Source organism: Scatophagus argus, chromosome 4, assembly GCF_020382885.2.
Source record: "Scatophagus argus isolate fScaArg1 chromosome 4, fScaArg1.pri, whole genome shotgun sequence".
Lineage (NCBI taxonomy): Eukaryota > Metazoa > Chordata > Actinopteri > Scatophagidae > Scatophagus > Scatophagus argus.
The window spans coordinates 27,417,259-27,436,730 of record NC_058496.1 but is presented as its reverse complement, the minus strand read 5'-3'; the positions used below and the strand labels follow the sequence as shown (position 1 = coordinate 27,436,730).

At 46.3% G+C, this 19,472-nt stretch overlaps 1 protein-coding gene across 1 annotated transcript in view; it reads right to left on the bottom strand.

Annotated features, from left to right (window-relative positions):
- Window positions 1–19,472, bottom strand: part of npr3 (natriuretic peptide receptor 3) — a 77,666-nt gene that overhangs the window by 19,363 nt on the left and 38,831 nt on the right. Inside the window, exons 2-3 of the mRNA XM_046386105.1 lie at window positions 10,103–10,225; window positions 3,280–3,455 (exon numbers count right to left, since the gene is read on the bottom strand). Coding sequence (XP_046242061.1) covers window positions 3,280–3,455; window positions 10,103–10,225 — 299 coding nt within the window. The remainder of the gene's footprint in view (window positions 1–3,279; window positions 3,456–10,102; window positions 10,226–19,472) is intronic.

Below are 19,472 nucleotides of genomic sequence, written 5' to 3'. Positions count from 1 at the left end.
GCCCAGAGGGTTAACCAGTCCAGGGGAAGAGGCCCGTCGGAGAGCGCCTGATGGCTGGGCCTTCACCCATGGGGCCCAGACCGAAGCAAGGATATGGATGTGTCATCCAGTGGGTCCATCACCCGCAGGAGGAGGGGTCCGGTGGAGTGTGGATCAGATGGCAGACAAAGTCGGAGACCTTCACAGTCTGATGGTCGATTGGTGAAGCTAGCTTTTGGGACATGGAATGTCACCTCACTGCTGGGGAAAAAACTTGAGCTTGTGCAAGAGGTTGAGCGATAGGGAGTCATATTAGCAGATCTGTGGCCATATGTTCTGACACTTGGGTGAAGAGAGGCGCAGAGCTGTCAACTGATAACTAGCTCGTGGTGAGTTGGATCAGGTGGCGAGGGAGGAAGCCAGATAGACCTGGCAGACCAAAACGAACAGTGAGGGTTTGCTGGGAACATCTGGCTAAGGACCTGCTCAAAATGGCCTTCAACTCCCACCTAAGGCAGAGCTTCAATTGCATCCCGGCGGTGGTGGGGGATGTGGAGTCAGAGTGGCTGAGTTTGGTGAGACCACGGAGAAAGACTTTTGATTGGCCTCGAATAAATTCTGGCTAACCGTCCGGCGACTCAAAAAGGGGAAGTGGCACTTTGTTCAAACTGTTCCACTGGGAATGGAGAGCTGCTGACCTCAACTGAGGATATACAGTCATGGAAAAAATTATTAGACCACTCTTATTTTCTTCAGTTTCTTGTTCATATTAATGCCTGGTACCACTAAAGGTACATTACCTGAAGAATACAATGAACACGACAAAAAATGCAGCTGACTCCAGAATACTTTGTCTCTTTGACATGCTTAAACTTAATTGTATTCCCAGGGTATATAAGAGGCCATTTCATCTCATATGCAGCACTGCACATGCAAAGGCCTAGAGTGGTTTTCTGCTTACATTCAAGCCATAGCACAACTCAGAACTTGTCAGCTCTCACATAATACCTAAAACAAAAGAATTATGTGAAGCCACAAAGGCAGCCATCTTGGTAGTGTTGGAAATTGGCATGAGTGAGAGACGGGTAGCCAAAAAAACTGAAGATCTCCAAGACAGTCATTTATTACACCAAGAAAAAGCAAGCCGGACATGGTACTACCAAATTGCCAGCTGGTCAAGGCAGGAAACATCCTTCTACTCCATGAGAGGACCGTGTACTCATCCATTCCTGTATTAAGAATTGTTGTCAGACCTCCAGGGACCTTAAAAATGAGTGGGCACTGTTGAGAAATGTGACTTGCTCAGCAAGGACAGTTTGACCGACTCCTCGAAGCTGGTCTGAAGTCATGCATGGCATGAAAGAAGCCCTTTATCAACTAAAGGCAGTTACTCTTTGCTAGGGATCACAAGAATTGTGAGGCTGTTGATGATTGGGCTAAGGGCTTTTGAGTTGATGCCCATTCCAGCCAACTTACTGGTTTGGAGGAAGCCTGGAGAAGCATACAAACCAGACTGTCTTGCCCCTACAGTAAAACATGGGGGTGGATCGGTTATGATCTGGGGTTGTTTCAGTGTGGGTGGAACAGGACAAATGCAATTGTGTGAAGGGCGAATGAACCAGGTCACGTACAGGGCTACTCTTCAAAACACTTCCATCAGCTGATAAACTCAACAAGACAATGCCACTTGCCACACGGCAAGGTCAGTTAAAGCCTGGATGGAGAACCAGAACAATCGAACCATGCTTTGGCCTGCTCAATTACCAGATCTAAATCCAGTTGAAAACCCGTGAAACATCATCAAACCCAAAATGGAGAACCAAAAGCCCAAGAACAAAGAACAAAGAAATTTGTTTGAATTTTTGGAACAGGAATGGGCTGCTGTGACAGCAGAACACTGTCAGAAGCTGGTGGAGAGCATGCCAAGATGCATGGCTGCAGTCATCAAGAACAATGGTTATGCAATCAAGTACTAACTCTTGTGTGTATCATGTGAGTACCAGACAGAAAAAACACCATGGAGACCAGTACGGAGAGAGACCCTACTTCCCGCGAGAACTGAGGTGGAAGAGACGGGGGAGCCGTGCGACCTGTCCTCCCGTCGGTCATCATGGGGAATGTAAGATCTCTCGCCAACAAGACGGACGAGCTCACTGCACTAACCTGGCATGAGAGGGACTTCTGGGAGGCTAGCGTGATGCTGTTCACAGAGTCATGGCTAACGATGATAATTCCAGACGCAGTCGCTGAGTTGGACAGCTTCCAACTTATACGGGCAGACAGGACAAAGGAGAGCAGTTAGAGGAAAGGAGGAGGGCTGGCGGTGGTGAACAAAAGATGGTGTAACCCAGGGCACATCACTGTTAAGGAACAACTTTGCAGCAACGACAGATTACCCCCGACATCAAGGCTCTCCTGAAGGAGAAGAAGAGAGCCTTCGTGTCAGGGAATAAAGAGGAGTTGAAATCTGTGCAGTGCCAGCTGAGGAGGAGGATCAGAGAGGGGAAAATGTGCTACAGGAAGAAGATGGAGGACCAGCTGCAGAAAGAGAACATCAGCAGAGTCTGGCAGCACCTGAAGACCATCTCAGGCTACAAAGAACCCAAGACTCAGACTGAGGGGGACCAGGCATGGGCAAATGAGCTGAACCTGCACCTACCCCTGCTCAATCCCTGATGCAGCCCCACACTTCTCCTGTCATGAGCTGCTCCCTCTCCATGCCCCCTCCCACAACATTCAGCCCTAAGCCTCTTCACACCCCATATGCAGACATGGACTCGACCTTTTCAGTTCCCAGCACCCACCTCTCTGCTCAAGTCTGTCTGTCACAGCGATGCAACTGAGGAATCAGCTGAGGAAGCTGAAGGCAAGGAAGGCAGCAGGTCCAGATGGCATCAGTCCCAGGCTCTTGAGTTGCTGTGCTGACCAGCTGTGTGAAATCTTCCCACCTTAAGGAGCTCAACAACTACAGGCCGGTGGCACTGACGTCTCACCTTATCTTATCTTATCTTATCTTATTCTTCAACTGCTTGGAAAAATGTTGAGAGAAAAGCAGCCCATTCTGACCAGTGGGAGGTCTGGGAATAATAATAATAATAATGATAATAATAATAATAACAGTTGCTAAACTGTACGGTAACTTATGACATGCATGAGACAAAGAGGCAGACAGACCACTTCTAAATATATACAAATACTACCTGACTCATCACTGCGTGCAAATTCATCATCAGTATTATTTAGTAAAGATGACGTGTTCAAGTCTGAGAAAGAAATTGTGAGTGAGATAGACATACTTACACTTCCGCAGTCTTTGCAGTCATGAAACCCAGCTTTTTTGATGGACTTTTTCATTTCCATGGAGAAGTTTTCAAACTCAGGCTTGACAGTCCTGAGCAGCGTCACAGTGTTGAGAGAAGCGTAGGCTTGCCTTGCATCATTGTCATATTTATCTCCTCTCTTCCATGAGCCATTGCCTAGAATTTAATTTGACAGAAACATTTTTCCAAACATTGTTGTTAAACATTATTGTTTGATTAATATCAGCTTAAGAAATGTTAATGCCTACAGCTAAACTGTAAACTGAAACATCCATCCATTCAGAATCAGAATCAGAATCAGAATCAGCTTTATTTGCCAAGTATGTGTGACCATACAAGGAATTTGACTCCGGATTTTTCTCTGTCCTGTGCACCATACAAATACAAAATAGCAATAATAATAATAAAAATGAAGAAAATGAAGAATAAAGTATTTACAAGAAAGGAAAATATATATATATATTTATATATATATATATATATATTTATATATATATATATATATTTATATATATATACATGTAGTGCAAACAGTCGAATGATGTAGTGCAAACAGTGTGATGGTTCACACAATGGCAGGTGGTTTACGGGGAGATCAGGGAGACAGCCTGGGGGAAGAAACTGTTTTTGTGTCTGGTAGTCTTGGCATACAGAGCTCTGTAACGCCTACCAGAGGGAAGCAGATCAAACAGTTTGTGTGCAGGGTGTGAGGGGTCTGCAGTGATGCTTCCTGCCCGTTTTTTGACCCTGGACTGGTATAAGTCCTGGATGGAGGGCAGGTCAGCCCCGATGATTTTTTCTGCAGACCTGATTATCCGTTGCAGTCTGTTTCTGTCCTGTTTGGTGTCCAAACCAGACATGGTTTGATGGAAGTGCAGAGAACAGACTGGACGATGGAGGTGTAAAAGATGGTCAGCAGCTCCTGAGGCAGGTTGAACTTCTTCAGCAGTCGCAGAAAATACAACCTCTGCTGGGCCTTTTTCCTGATGAGGTCTACGTGGGACTTCCACTTGAGATCCCGGGCGATTGTGGTTCCCAGGAACTTAAAGGAGTCCACAGTAGATACTGTGCTGAGAATGGTAAGGGGAGGTGGGTGGGTTCTTCCTAAAGTCCACCGTCATCTCCACAGTCTTGAGTGGGTTAAGCTCCAGGTTGTTCCGACCACACCAGAGGACCAGCTGGTCTACTTCACGTCTGTAGGCAGCCTCATCACCGTCCCTAATGAAGCCAACTACTGTTGTGTCGTCCGCAAACTTAAGTAGTTTAACGGACGGGTCCCCTGAGGAGCAGTGGTTTGTGTATAAGGAGAAGAGCAATGGGGAAAGAACACACCCCTGGGGGGCGCCGGTACTGATGGTTCTGGTGCTGGAGGTGATGCTCCCCAGCCTCACCTGCTGCCTCAGTGAGGAAGTTGTAAATCCACTGAGAGGTGGAGGTCGGCACTGTGAGCTGTGAGAGCTTCTGGCGGAGGATTTCTGGGATGATGGTGTTGAGAGAGCTGAAGTCCACAAACAGGATCCTGGCATATGTCCCTGGGGTGTCAAGGTGATGGAGGATGAAGTGCAGTCCCATGTTGACTGCGTCATCCACCGACCGGTTTGCCCAGTAGGCAAACTGCAGGGGGTCAAGCCGGGGGCCTGTGATGAACTTCAGGTGGTTCAGCACCAGCCTCTCAAAGGATTTCATGACCACAGACGTCAGGGCGACGGGTCTGTAGTCATTCAACCCCGTGATGGTGGGTTTTTTGGGGACTGGGATGATGGTGGAACGTTTGAAGCAGGAGGGTACTTCACACAGCTCCAGAGATCTGTTGAAGATCTGGGTGAAGATGGGTGCCAGCTGGTCAGCGCAGATTCTCAGGCAGGAGGGGGACACTCCATCAGGTCCTGGAGCCTTCCTGGTCTTCTGCCTCTGGAAGAGCCGATGCACCTCCTCCACATTGACCTTCAGTGCTGGTAGGAGGTCTGAGTTGAGGGGGGAGGGGGAGGTGTCAGGTATGGCACAGAGGTTGAGTGTTGTGGATGGGGTGGGAGAAGGGTGTGAAAAACGGCAGTAGAAGCTGTTCAGCTCCTCTGCCAGTACCTTGTTACCCACAGGGTGGGGGGATGGGCTCCTGTAGTTGGTGATGTCTCTCAGGCCCTTCCACACTGAAGTAGGGTCGTTGGCTGAAAACTTGTTTTTCAGCTTCTCAGAGCAGCACCTCTTTGCAGCTCTGATCTCCCTCGTCAGTGTGTTCCTGGCCTGTTTGTACAGGGCCCTGTCCCCACTTCTGTGGGCCTCCTCTTTAGCCTGGCACAGCTTCCTGAGTTTATTGGTGAACCATGGTTTATTGTTGTTGTATGTGTAGAAGGTTTTGGTCTGCACACGAGTCCTCACAAAAACTGATGTAGGATGTCACAGTGTCAGTCAGTTCATCCAGGTCTGTGGCAGCAGCCTCGAAGACACTCCAGTTAGTGCAGTCAAAGCAGGCCTGTAACTCCAGCTTTGACTCAGCTGCCCATCTCTTAATTGTCCTCACCACAGGCTTTGCTGATTTTAACTTCTGCCTGTAGGTTGGGATGAGATCGACCATGCAGTGGTCAGAGAGACCCAAGGCAGCACGGGAAACAGAGCGATAGGAGTTCTTTAAAACAGTATAACAGTGGTCCAGCGTATTAGCATCCCTGACACTTTATCTGTTATCTGTATTTTGGGAGTTCTTGGCTGAGGTTTGCTCTGTTAAAATCTCCAAGAATGATGAGCAGGGAGTCTGGATGTTTTGCCTCCATGTCTGATACCTGGTCAGCTAGGTGTTGTAACGCCTCCGTTACACAGGCCTGAGGTGGAATGTAAACATTGACCAGGATGAACGAGGAGAACTCCCACGGTGAATAAAATGGTTTACAGTTTATGAATAACGACTCAAGATGAGGACTGCATGATTTGCTTAACACTGTGACATCTTTACACCAACCTTCGTTGACAAAAAAGCACGTTCCACCTCCCCTCTTCTTTCCAGAGAGCTCCGAGTTGCGGTCCGCATGGAAGAGCCGGAAGCCGGGCAGCTGGAGAGAAGCGTCCGGGATGTGTTTGCTGAGCCAGGTTTCAGTGAAACACAGAGCGGCGGAGTTCCAAAAGTCGGAGTTTTTGGAGATTAGAAGCAGCAGTTCGTCCATTTTGTTTGCCAGGGAGCGAACATTTGCCAGGTGAATAGACAGGAGCGCCGTGCGCACCCCCGCTGCCTCAGCCTAACGAGCGCTCCTGCACGCTTCCCCCGACGGCGTCTCCATCTTCGCGTAATTCCACAGAGAGCCGCTGCGCCTCTGACCAAAAACCCCGGAAAACTTCCAGAATTGTGGAAAAGTGGTGGAAAATTGGGTAGAGATGTATCTCTTATGCTCAAGAGTTCTTCTCTGGTGTATTGAAATGAGAAGACTACTGGAAAACTAACAAAAAGTACAAAAAATATCGTCCACAGGGTGGAGAGAAACTCCGAGGCGACATCATTGTGTTTTTCCACAACGTAGGGTTACACTTAGTGTCGCGGGGGGGAAGCACATCCCAGCTTTATTCCAGCTACTATTGGCAAGAAGGGCTTAGACCGGGATTCGACCCTGGAACCCTCCTGCTGCGCAGTGACAGTGCAAACCACTGCACCACTGTACTGCCCTGTAAACTAAACCAGTCTACCATAAGGCATGACTCCTGAATTACCTAGTGAGCTACAGTGTCATCCTTACAAAGGCCTTTAAGACAAATTTTAGAAAAAAGTCATAAATCCCTCCATCCACTCATTTTCTTCCACTTTATCCGGGGCCGAGTCGCGGGGGCAACAGCTTGAGCAACGATGCATAGACTTCCCTCTCCCTGGACACTTCCACCAGCTGTTCTGGGTGGACCCCAAGGACCCCCAGACGAGTGACATAGTCCTTCCAGCGTGTCCTGGGTCTTCCTCTGGGATTCCTCTCAGTGGGATATGCCCGAAACACCTCCCTAGGGAGGCGTCTAAGAGGCATCCAAAACAGATGCCCGAGCCACCTCAACTGAGCTCTTCCCGGGTGACAGAGCTCCTCACCCTATCTCTGAGGGAACACTCCGCCACCCTGCGGAGGAAGCTCATTTTGTCCGCTTGTATCTGAGATCTCGTTCTTTCGGTCATGACCCAAAGCTCATGACCATCGGTGAGGGTAGGAACATAGATTGACTGGTGAATCGAGATCCTCGCCTTTTGGCTCAGCTCCTTCTTCACCACGAGGGACCAATACATTGACCACATTACTGCTCTCGCTGCACTGATCCGTCTGTTAATCTCACGCTCCCATCTTCCCTAACTCGTGAACCAGACCCCAAGATTCTTGAACTCCTCCACTTGAGGCAGGAGCTCTCCTCCAACAGACCACCTTTTTACAGTTGAGAACCATAGCCTTGGATTTGGAGGTGCTGATTCTCATCCCAGCCGCTTGACACTCGGCTGTAAACCCCCCCAGTGCACACTGAAGGTCCCGGCGGGAAGAAGCCAACAGAACAACACCGTCCATCCTGTGCATGAAGATTAGGAACTGGACCGGTGACAAAGGGTAACCCTGCCGGAGGCCAACATGCAGCGGGAACAGGTCTGACTTACTGCCGGCGATGCGAACCAGACTCCTGCTCCGGGAGTACAGAGATCGCATAGCCCTCAGCAAAGACCCTCGAACCCCATACTCCTGGAGTACCTCCCACAGAATTGGGGAGGTGCTCCGTGAGCGCATTGTTCCTCCTGAATCGGCCCAGCTCATCTCTCCAGTAACCTGGAATAGACTTTCCCAGGAAAGTTGAGGAGTGTGATCCTTCTATAGTTGGAACACACCCTCCAGTCCCCCTTCTTAAAAAGAGGGACCACGACCCCGGTCTGCCAGTCCAGGGGCACTGTCCCCGACCACCATGTGATATTGCAAAGGCGTGTCAACCAAGACAGCCCCACAACATCCAGAGACTTAAGGTACCCAGGATGGATCTCATCCACCTGCGTTGCTCTGCCACTGAGGAGCTTCCCAACTACCTTAGTGACTTCAGCTTGGGTGATGAATGGATCAGCCTCTGGTTGCCCAGCCTCTGCATCTATGACGGAAGGCGCGAAAGTATTCTTTCCACAGGCTGACAATGTCCCCAGTCGACGTCATACTTGTCGGCTGCCTCTGGAGTCCCACAAGCCAACCAGGCTCAACTGGACTCCTTCTTGATAGCATCCCTTATTTCCAGTATCCACCACCGGATCCGGGGGTTGCCGCTGCGACAGGTACCAGAGACCTTACGAACACAGCACCGAACAGCAGCTTCCACAATGGAGGTCGAGAACATGCTCCACTTGGACTCGATGTCCACAAACTTCCTCAGGATCTGGTCAAAGGGGTGTCCCTAGCCTAGGGTGTCCTGGTATCACGTGCACTTATCACGTGGACACCCTTATGCATGAACATGGTGTTCGTTATGGACAAACCATGACTAGCACAGAGGTTCAACAACAAAACACCGGGTTCTTGGGTTCAGATCGGGGAGGCTGTTGCTCCTCCATCTGTCACTGTCGTAGCCCACGTGGACACTGAAGCCCCCCAGTAGAACTATGGAGTCCCCAGTTGGAGCATCTTCCAGCACCCCTACCCGGAATTCTTGGAGTCCCTAGGAAAGGTGCTCCAACACCTCTCCCAGGAACTCCATGAAAGCCGGGTACTCTGCAGTGCTGTTCAGCCCATAGCCCGAGACAGCAGTGAGAGACCTATCCTCGACCTGAAGGAACAGGGAACGGACCCTCTCATTCACTGGGGAGAACTCCAACACATGGCGACTGAGAATTCCAGAATAGAAGAGAGTCCAGCCTCTCTCAAGGAGTTGGGTCCCAGAGCCCAGGCTGTGCGTGGAAGTGAGCCCACCTATCTCTAACGCTCAATTTCCCGCACTAGTTCAGGCTCCAGTGAGGTGACATTCCATGTTCCCATAGCCACAGTTTTGTCCAGGGTTTGCTGATAGCCAAAACACATAGCACTGGCCCCTTCGGAACCCTCCTGCAGGTGGTGAGCGTACACGACGGTGGGCCCACGTCGCCTATTTGGCCTGTGCCCGGCCGGGTTCCATGGGCAGAGACCCGGCCACCAGGCCTGCGAGCCCCAACCCCAGGCCAAAAGTCATAAAGTCATAAATAAAACATCAAAACAGACAACAAGAAATTCCACTAAAGCGGGAGCAGATAAGGTAACCCTGTAGAGGCAATCCAGCAAGACAATAACCGAACCATTTCTTGTGCTACACACTGAGTAGTCTACAAGTTGCTGCCATCAGGGAAAATTTAGAATGCCACATAAAAAACTGCTTTATTCCTAAGCTAGAGAATATTATAGATCAACTGTAAAGTCTAAAATCTTTACATCTGATGAAGTAACAATAAGTGTAATTTCATAGTAGTAGCTAATGTACATTTATTTGCTATGTCAAAGGTTGCCCTACATTCGCTGCAATCCAACATTATAAGATGCTGGATAGATGTGCTGGCAAGTAAATAAGTCTATGCACCAATACCATACTACGTAATTTATTTCTTTGCAACAAGATCCTCCTGCTCTCCAGCAGAGTTCTGCTAATAAGCCCTTGTGCAAGTCCTAGTTGAGCTGCTCAGACTGTGGCTGTACTGGGCAGCAAGTGTGAATGGGTAATTGTGAACATGATCAGGGCGTTCCTGAAAGAGAAAGTGTCACTCTCATTGAAACTGACCTGAATAAATAAATGAAAAAAAAGTATACTTTTTTGTTGTAAAAAACACATCGGCAAAAGTAATATGACATTAGCTTTACCATAGGAAGAGGAATTGAAGAGGTCAACATTAAAGAATATATAATTCCCGTTGGTCAGCTGTTTTCTGTGTGCAGCCAGCATAATTTCTCGAATTTTGTCCGCTCCCATGCACATGATCACAACTGCGGAAAAATGACAGAGACAAATGCAGAGTCAGCATTTTGTGTGAATATCATAGAACACAAATAAAACATTATTAATTGGAGTATTCATCAGTTCATTACATAACATGAAGGAAAGTTAGTCCACTTTTGAAAGAAAAAACCCTTCAAATAGATATTAGATAATAATCATAGGACAGAAACAAAATGCAAGCCTTTACTTTCTGAAAATTCATGAAGAACAAACATACTGATTAAATACTAGTCAGTGGGATTGAAATGAAAATTTAAAATTTTTATGAGTTGAAATTTTGTTTTACTTGTCTTTTTAGTAATGTTGTTCTCATGTTGTTAACTGCTTTCCTGCCTGTACAACATCCATTGCCCGTACTGGGTGAGGGATCCGTCCTCCATCTACTTACAGTAAAAAGGTTGACCTGCGTTGGGTAACGTATTGCGTATTACGTCACTTCCTGTTCTTGCACTACTCATTCACTTGTTAGCGTTTGGTGTTCGGTGGCATCGGTGTACTTCAATCGACATATTTTGTGTTAGCTTTTACTGTGGTTGGTTCTCTACACAAGCACTTTAGGAAATGTTTATTAGGTAAAGTTTATTAACTGCACAATCATCTAGATTCTTTCCTTTCCCGATCCCCGTTCTGTCTGTCGTTCAGCTCAGCTTAGCTTAGTGCTAACATGGCTTCTTCCACTCACTTTCCCTCTGCCTCTCCCTCTCCCGTCTTCTATAAGGTGTGTGAAATGTTTAGCTATTCCTCTGCCTCCTTTAGTGAGAGTGAGATGTGTAGAAAGTGTAGCTTATTCATAGCCTTGGAGGCGAGGCTAACTGAGTTAGAGGCCCGGCTTCGTACTGTAGATCATAGTCCATTAGTCCCGACAGCTAGCAAGCAGCAGTTAGCCTGTGCGGACCGGCCTACTTTAGCTACTTTAGCTGATGTCAGCCGCCCCCCGGCAGCCCCGAACAGCTGGGAAGTCAGGGAGGTTGGGTGGCGGCTCGAAAGAAGCGTAGTCCAAAACAAAGGCCCATGGTTCACCACCAACCGCTTTATGTGTCTAACCGCTTTTCCCCACTCAGTGACACACCCGCTGAGAAACCAACCCTGGTTATTGGCGATTCTGTTTTGCGATATGTGAAGCCAACACCAGCGACCATAGTCAAATGCATCCCGGGGGCCAGAGCGGGCGACATAGAGGGCAATTTAAAGCTGCTGGCGAGAGATAAGAGTAAATATGGTAAGATTATAATTCACGTCGGCGCTAACGACACTCGACTATGCCAGTCGGAGGTCACCAAAGTTAATATTGAGTCGGTGTGTAACTTGGCAAAAACCATGTCAGACTCCGAAGTGTTCTCTGGTCCCCTCCTGAATCTGACCAGTGATGACATGTTTAGCCGCATGTCATCGCTCCATCGCTGGCTGTCACGGTGGTGTCCAGAAAACAATGTGGACTTTATAGATAACTGGGAGACTTTCTGGGGAAAACCTGGCCTTATTAGCAGAGACGGCATTCATCCCACCTGGGGTGATGCGGCTCTTATTTCTACCAATATGGCCAAGTTTATTAGACAACCAACCCCCTGACAACCCAGGGTCGAGGCCAGGAAGCAGAGTCGCTGTCTTACACACCTCTTTGCTGCTTCTGTAGGACTGCCGCCCTCCGTTAAAAACAGAATAAATAAAAATATAAATGCACACAGTAATACTAAGTTTAACAATCCCATAGAAATAGTGTCAGTGCCTCGTCCTCCCATAGTCCAACGAGCACAAAATTTATGAAGTGTTCATCATAATAACCTCTTAAAAACAGAAACTAGCAAATATTTAGAGCCAAAAAATAGGACAATCGGATGTGGATTATTAAATATACGATCCCTCCACTCTAAATCCCTCCTAGTCAGTGATCTAATTATTGATCATCAGCCCGATATATTCTGCCTCACTGAGACTTGGTTACGGGATGAAGAATATGTTAGTTTAAATGAATCAACTCCATCTGGTTATATTAACTATCATGTTCCTCGAGGCACAGGCCGAGGAGGAGGAGTGGCAGCAATCTACCACTCCAGTCTTCACATCACATCTTCCTAAATCTATCTATAGCTCATTTGAGAGTCTCACTCTCAGTCTGTCTCACCAAAACTGGAAGTCAGAAAAGCCAGTTTTATTAGTTGTTGTGTATTGCCCACCTACTGCTGCTTACTCAGAGTTCCTGTCTGAGTTTTCTGACTTCTTATCTAGTTTAGTGCTCAGTACAGATAAAGTCATTATAGTAGGTGACTTTAACATTCATATGGATGTTGACTCTGACAGTCTTAAGACAGCCTTTAGTTAGTGAATGAACCAACACACTGCCACAATCACACACTCAATCTAGTTCTCACCTACGGCCTAGAAACTAAGAGCCTGTTAGTTGTCCCTCAAAACCCTCTCCTTTCAGACCATTCACTTGTAATTTAAACTATCTCTAACAGACTTTACAGCACACAACAAAAAGGTCTACTATACCAGATGCCTCTCTGAAGATAGTGTAGACAGATTTAGGGATGCAATCCCATCACAGCTCCCCTCAGCACCATGTACCAGTACAACAGAGTGTACTGATTTAAACGTTACTCCTGCAGAAATTGATTCTTTTGTTAATAACACTGCAACACTCCACGTGGCACACAGTTTTAGATATGGTTGCTCCACTGAAAAAAAAGGTTGCAAATCATAGGAGGCTAGCTCCTTGGTATAATTCAAATATACGAACACTGAAACAAAGACGGATGGAGAGGAAGTGGTACTCCTCCAAATCAGCTGAATCCCAGAGGGCCTGGAAAGACAGTCTATTGGCATGCAAAAAGGCCCTTCGTGAAGCCAGAACTGCCTATTATTCAACATTAATAGAGCAAAACAAGAACAACCCACGTTTTCTCTTTAACACTGTAGCCAGGCTGACAAAGAGTCACAGCTCTGTTGAGCCTTGTATTCCTGTAGCTCTTAGTAGTGAAGACTTCATGAGTTTCTTCACCAATAAAATCAATAACATTAGAGAAAAAATCAATAAAGATCTCCCCAGAATAGCCGATATAGTGCCATCTCTAGAAATCTCTTTTAATCCTACTCCTGCTCATAGACCTCCCCGAGCTGACCTCCAGCATTAACAAATCTAACCCAACTACATGTCTCTTAGACCTCATCCCAACTAAGCTCCTCAAGGACGTCTTTCCCTTGATTGGCATTTCTTTCTTAGATCAGATCAACTTATCTTTAACAACAGGTTATGTACCACAGGCGTTTAAAGCTGCTGTTATTAGACCTTTACTTAAAAAACCTTCACTTGAACCAGACATCTTAGCAAACTATAGGCCGATATCCAACCTCCCGCTTTTATCTAAAATACTTGAAAGAGTGGTTGCAAATCAGTTAATTGATCACCTACACAGGAACAGTCTCTTTGAAATGTTTCAGTGTGGTTTCAGAGCCCATCACAGCACAGAAACAGCACTGGTTAAAGTCACAAATGACCTCCTCATGGCATCGGACCACGGGCTTGTCTCCATACTCGTTTTACTGGATGTCAGTGCTGCTTTCGACAAAGTAGATCACACATTTTATTACACAGATTAGAACATGAGACTAGGATCACAGGGACTGCGCTACGCTGGTTCAAATCATATTTAACAGATAGATTTCACTTTGTTCACGTTAATGATGTTTCCTCTTCATATATAAGGGTTAGCCTCGGTTCCACAGGCTTCAGTGCTTGGGCCGATCCTGTTCACCTTATACATGCTCCCTCTAGGAAGTATTATTCAGAAACATGGCATAAACTTTCATTGTTATGCTGATGACACTCAGCTGTACTTATCCTTAAAGCCTGAAGAAACAGAGCCATTAGCCAGACTCCAGGCATGTCTTAAGGACATAAAGGACTGGATGACCTCCAATTTTTTATTATTAAACTCAAACAAAACTGAGATCATTGTTCTAGGCCCCAAACATGTTAGAACTAGAATAGCTGATAATATTGTCTCTCTGGACGGCATTACTTTGGCCCCCAGTACGACTGCGAGGAACCTCGGCGTCATCTTCGATCAGGATGTGTCATTTATCCATCACATTAAACAGACCTCTAAGACCACCTTCTTTCACCTCCGTAATATTGCTAAGATTAGGAGCGTCCTCTCTCAGAGTGATGCTGAAAAACTTGTCCATGCTTTCGTTACTTCTAGGCTGGACTACTGCAACTCACTATTGTCAGGATGTCCAAATTACTCTATTAATAGCCTGCAGCTGATCCAGAATGCAGCAGCTAGAGTTTTAACAGGAATCAGTAAAAGGGATCATATCTCCCCCATCTTAGCTTCTCTTCACTGGCTTCCGGTAAAATTCAGAACAGACTTTAAAATTCTCCTACTTACATATAAGGCCCTAAATGGACTAGCCCCATCATACCTGCAGGATCTAATAGTCCCATATATTCCCAATAGAACACTCAGATCACAGGGTGCAGGTTTACTTACAGTTCCCAGAATTCATAAAAGTAGAACGGGAGGGCGAGCCTTTAGCTATCAGGCACCCCTGCTGTGGAACCAGTTGCCAATCTGGGTTCGACAGGCAGTCGCCACCTCCACTTTTAAGACCAGACTTAAAACCTTTCTGTTCAGTAAAGCATATAGGTAGCCCCAAATAAAGTGTGTAGGGCTGGTAGGCATTGTTACACTCACCTCATGATATATAACCACAGGTAGAATAGGTCTGACTAACTATTAATCTTTAAATCTCTATCATAGCTATGCTGCTATAGGCCTATGCTGCCGGGGGACACAAACATGATCCACCAAGCAGTTTCCCCTCCTCCTTTTTTTCTTCTATCCTCTCCCCTCGTCAGATTAACATACAATTCATTATTTTATGTCACTAACTGTGTGTCCAGTTCTCCTCGTAGTCTTGTGTCTCTCCTTCCCTTTCTCTCTCTATATATATATCTTTCTGCAGGTATCTCTCCATCCAGATCTTCATGTTGAACTGTAGCCGGCTCTATGACCAACCCAATGTCTACTGTTGACATCTGCCTGCCATTCTTCTGTGCACCGACTATCGGCGGGGTGGTTCTCCCTTGCGGGCCGAAATTGAACTGAATAGAATTGATAGTGATTTTCAACAGCACATAAAAAAATACATGAATGATACAGCAGTTCATTATAATTTCATTATTCTAATTTCAGTCTTGTGAAATGTTAAAATCATATTGAGGTGGTATCAAAAGCGAAACTAAACAGTTGAGATTTAGTTTTACTTGTATTTCTAGTAATGTCACTCTCATGCTGTTAATTGCTTTCCTGCCTGTACAACATCCATTGCACGTCTGCCCGTCCTGGGTGAGGGATCTCTCCTCTGTTGCTCACCCTGAGGTTTCTCCCATTTTTTCCTGTTAAAGGTTTTTCTGGGAGTTTTTCCTTAGTCGATGTGAGGGTCAAAGGGCAGAGGATGTTGCTGATGTTATGTAAAGCCCTTTGAGAGAAACTGCTTGCAAAAATGGGCTGTACAAATAAAGTCTAAAGTTGTCTTATCCGTCAGGGTTGGGGAGGGGGCTGGAGCCTATCCCAGCTGACTACGGGCGAGAGGCGGGGTACACCCTGGACTGGTCGCCAGTCAATCGCAGGGCCGACACACAAGGACAGACAACCACTCACGCACACGGCAATGTAGAGTAGCCAATTAACCTAACGTGCATGTTTTTGGTATTGTGGGAGAAAGCCGGAGTACCCGGAGAAAACCCACGCAGACACAGGGAGAACATGCAAACTCCACACAGAAGGGCCCAGACCGGGATTCGAAGCTGGAACCCTTTTGCTATGAGGCGACAATGCTAACCACTGCACCACCGTGCCGCCCACACTGCATTACAAGATACAGCATTTATGTGGACAATGTTTCAGCCAGTTCTGTAACCAGCAATAAGCTCTGGGTCACCAGGGTGTTCTGAGTCACAGAAAAGTGACCCGCAGTGTAGTCACAGAGGAATAAGGTGAACAGGAGAAGCTTCAATAAATCAATTTACCACGGGAAGGGACAAAAACAAAGGGCAGCTGGGAGTCCAAGACAAACAAAGAATATCCAAAAAACCCAAGGAATATAGCAAACTCAATGAACACAGGGAAACATTGATACACAGAATGTAGGGGACACATGAAACATAGGATGCAGAGAACATAAAAAAGACAGCAAAATGGAATGAAGGGAACACAGTTACACAGAACACAGACAGCACTGGAAACACAGAGAAACAGAAAACTCAGGGCAGAGAAACACAGAACAACAACGAACAGAAGAGAAAGGGAATGCAGAGTAACAAAGAACAACACCGAACACAGGGACGTGAAAGAAACTCAAACATACAGCAAATACAGGGACCAAAGGAAACACAGAGAAAGTCAAAACACAAAGAAGTACGCTCACACAAAGAACCCAGTGTTAGGAGGAAACACAGGAACCCCAGCTGATGCAGGGACTCCAGGAAACACAGAGCTCATGCAGGAAATATAGACGAATTGACAACATACACAAGGAGAGCACAGATATATATACAGTGGTATGAAAAAGTTTGGGCACCCCTGATCATTTTCAGGATTTTCCTTTATAAATCATTGGTTGTTCGGATCAGCAATTTCAGTTAAATATATCATATAGCAGACAAACACAGTGAGATTTCAGAAGTGAAATGAAGTTTATAGGATTAACAGAAAGTGTGCAATAATTACTTAAACAACATTAGGCAGGTGCATAAATTTGGGCACCACAACAGAAAAATGACATCAATATTTTGTAGATCCTCCTTTTGCAGAAATAACAGCCTCTAAACGCTTCCTATAGCTTCCAATGAGGGTCTGGAGTCTGGTTGAAGGTATTTTTGACCATTCTTCTTTACAAAAAATCTCCAGTTCAGTCAGGTTTGATGGTTTCCGAGCATGGACAGCCTGCTTTAAATCACACCACAGATTTTCAATAATGTTCAGGTCTGGGGACTGAGATGGCCATTCCAGAACGTTGTAGTTGTTCCTCTGCATGAATGCCTTTGTAGAGTTTGAGCAGTGTTTGGGGTCGTTGTCTTGTTGAAGTATCCAGCCCTGGCGCAACTTCAACTTTGTCACTGATTCTTGAACATTGTTGGCAAGAATCTGCTGATACTGACTGGAATCCATGCGACCTTCAACTTTTACAAGATTGCCAGTACCTGTACTGGCCACACAGCCCCACAGCATGATGGAACCACCACCAAATTTTACTGTGGGTAGCAAGTGTTTGTCTTGGAATGCTGTGTTCTTCTTCCGCCATGCATACCGCCCCTTGTTATGTCCAAATAACTCAATTTCACATTCATCAGTCCACAGCACCTTATTCCAAAAGGAAGCTGGCTTGTCCAAATGTGCTTTAGCATACCTCAAGCGACTCTGTTGGTGGCATGTGCGTAGAAAAGGCATCTCCTTGTGCAAATTGCGCTGAATAGTTGAACGATGCACAGTGACACCATCTGCAGCAAGATCATGTTGTAGGTCTTTGGAGCTGGTCTGTGGGTTGAGTTTGACCGTTCTCACCATTCCTCGCCTCTGCTTATCAGAGATTTTTCTTGGCCTGCCACTCCGGGCCTTAACTAGGACTGTGCCTGTGGTCTTCCATTTCCTCACTATGTTCCTCACAGTGGAAACTGACAGCTTAAATCTCTGAGCCAGCTTTTTGTATCCTTCCCCTAAACCATGATGTTGGACAATCTTTGTTTTCAGGTCATTTGAGAGTTGTTTTGAGGCTCCCATGTTGCCACTCCTCAGAGAAGATGCAAAAGGGAGAACAACTTGCTACTGGCCACCTGAAATACCCTTTCTCATGATCGGATTCACCTGTGTATGTAGGTCAAGGGTCAATGAGCTTACCAAACAAACTTTGTGTTCCAATAATTAGTGCTAAAGGTACTCAAATCAATAAAACAACAAGGGTGCCCAAATTTATGCACCTGCCTAATGTTGTTTAAGTAATTGTTGCACACTTTCTGTTAATCCTATAAACTTCATTTCACTTCTGAAATATCACTGTGTTTGTCTGCTATATGATATATTTAACTGAAATTGCTGATCCGAACAACCAATGATTTATAAAGGAAAATCCTGAAAATGATCAGGGGTGCCCAAACTTTTTCATACCACTGTATATATGGTAAACGGGGACAATCAAAAAAATAGGGAAAATAGACAGGAAATGAAACTTAAATAGGACAGAAGGGGAGAAAACTACAAAATAAAACACGAAACTAACTAAACAGACCCTCCGTCCCTCAAGATGGCGCCGAGGATGGACGCCCTGGTGTTTTGGTGCCCTCTGTTTTGTCTGTTTTTGTGTAAATATTGTTTGTCCGCATGCTCTTACACCAGAGAAGAGCTCATGAACATTAGATATTCCACACCCGTTGACTTATCTCCAGTTTTTTTGGCATCTGCTGCGGATTTACTCCACAATTTAGTCAAAAAAGTGAGGCGCCTCTGCAGAGGAAAGCGAGTGGGTGCACTCGTGCCCCTCTGCGCACACACACACCGTTACTTGGGATCTTTCTCTCTAACGCACGCTCACTCTGCAACAAAATGGATGAGCTGACACAGCTGATGAGAAATAACAGGGACTTTTCCTCATCTTGTGTTTTGTGCTTCACGGAGACGTGGCTTTGTGAACAGATACCGGACTGCGCGCTGCAGCTGGAGGGATTCCAACTTCTCCGAGCGGATTGTGACAAGGAACTTTCCGGCAAAACTAAAGGTGGAGGTGTCTGTTTTTACATCAACAGCGACTGGTGTACCAATGTGACTGTGATCTCCCAGCACTGTTCTCCTGCTCTGGAGTACTTATTCATACACTGTAAGCCTTTTTACTCTCTGCGTGAGTTTGCTTCATTCATTCTGGCCGCTGTTTACATCCCGCCGAGTGCGGACGTGTACGAGGCTCAGCGCGTACTCGCGGATCAGGTACTGTGTGTGGAGCAAACATATCCAGACTCCTTAGTTATTGTCCTTGACGACTTTAATAAAGGAAATCTGAGCAATGGACACACTGGATCACTGTTACACCACAATAAGCGGAGCATATCGTGCAGTGCCCCGCGCCGCTCTTGGTCTATCTGACCCTGTCATGGTCCACCTGATTCCCACATACAGACAGAGGCTGAAGCTCGCCAAACCTGTGGTGAGAACATCTAAAAGGTGGACCAGCCAGGCT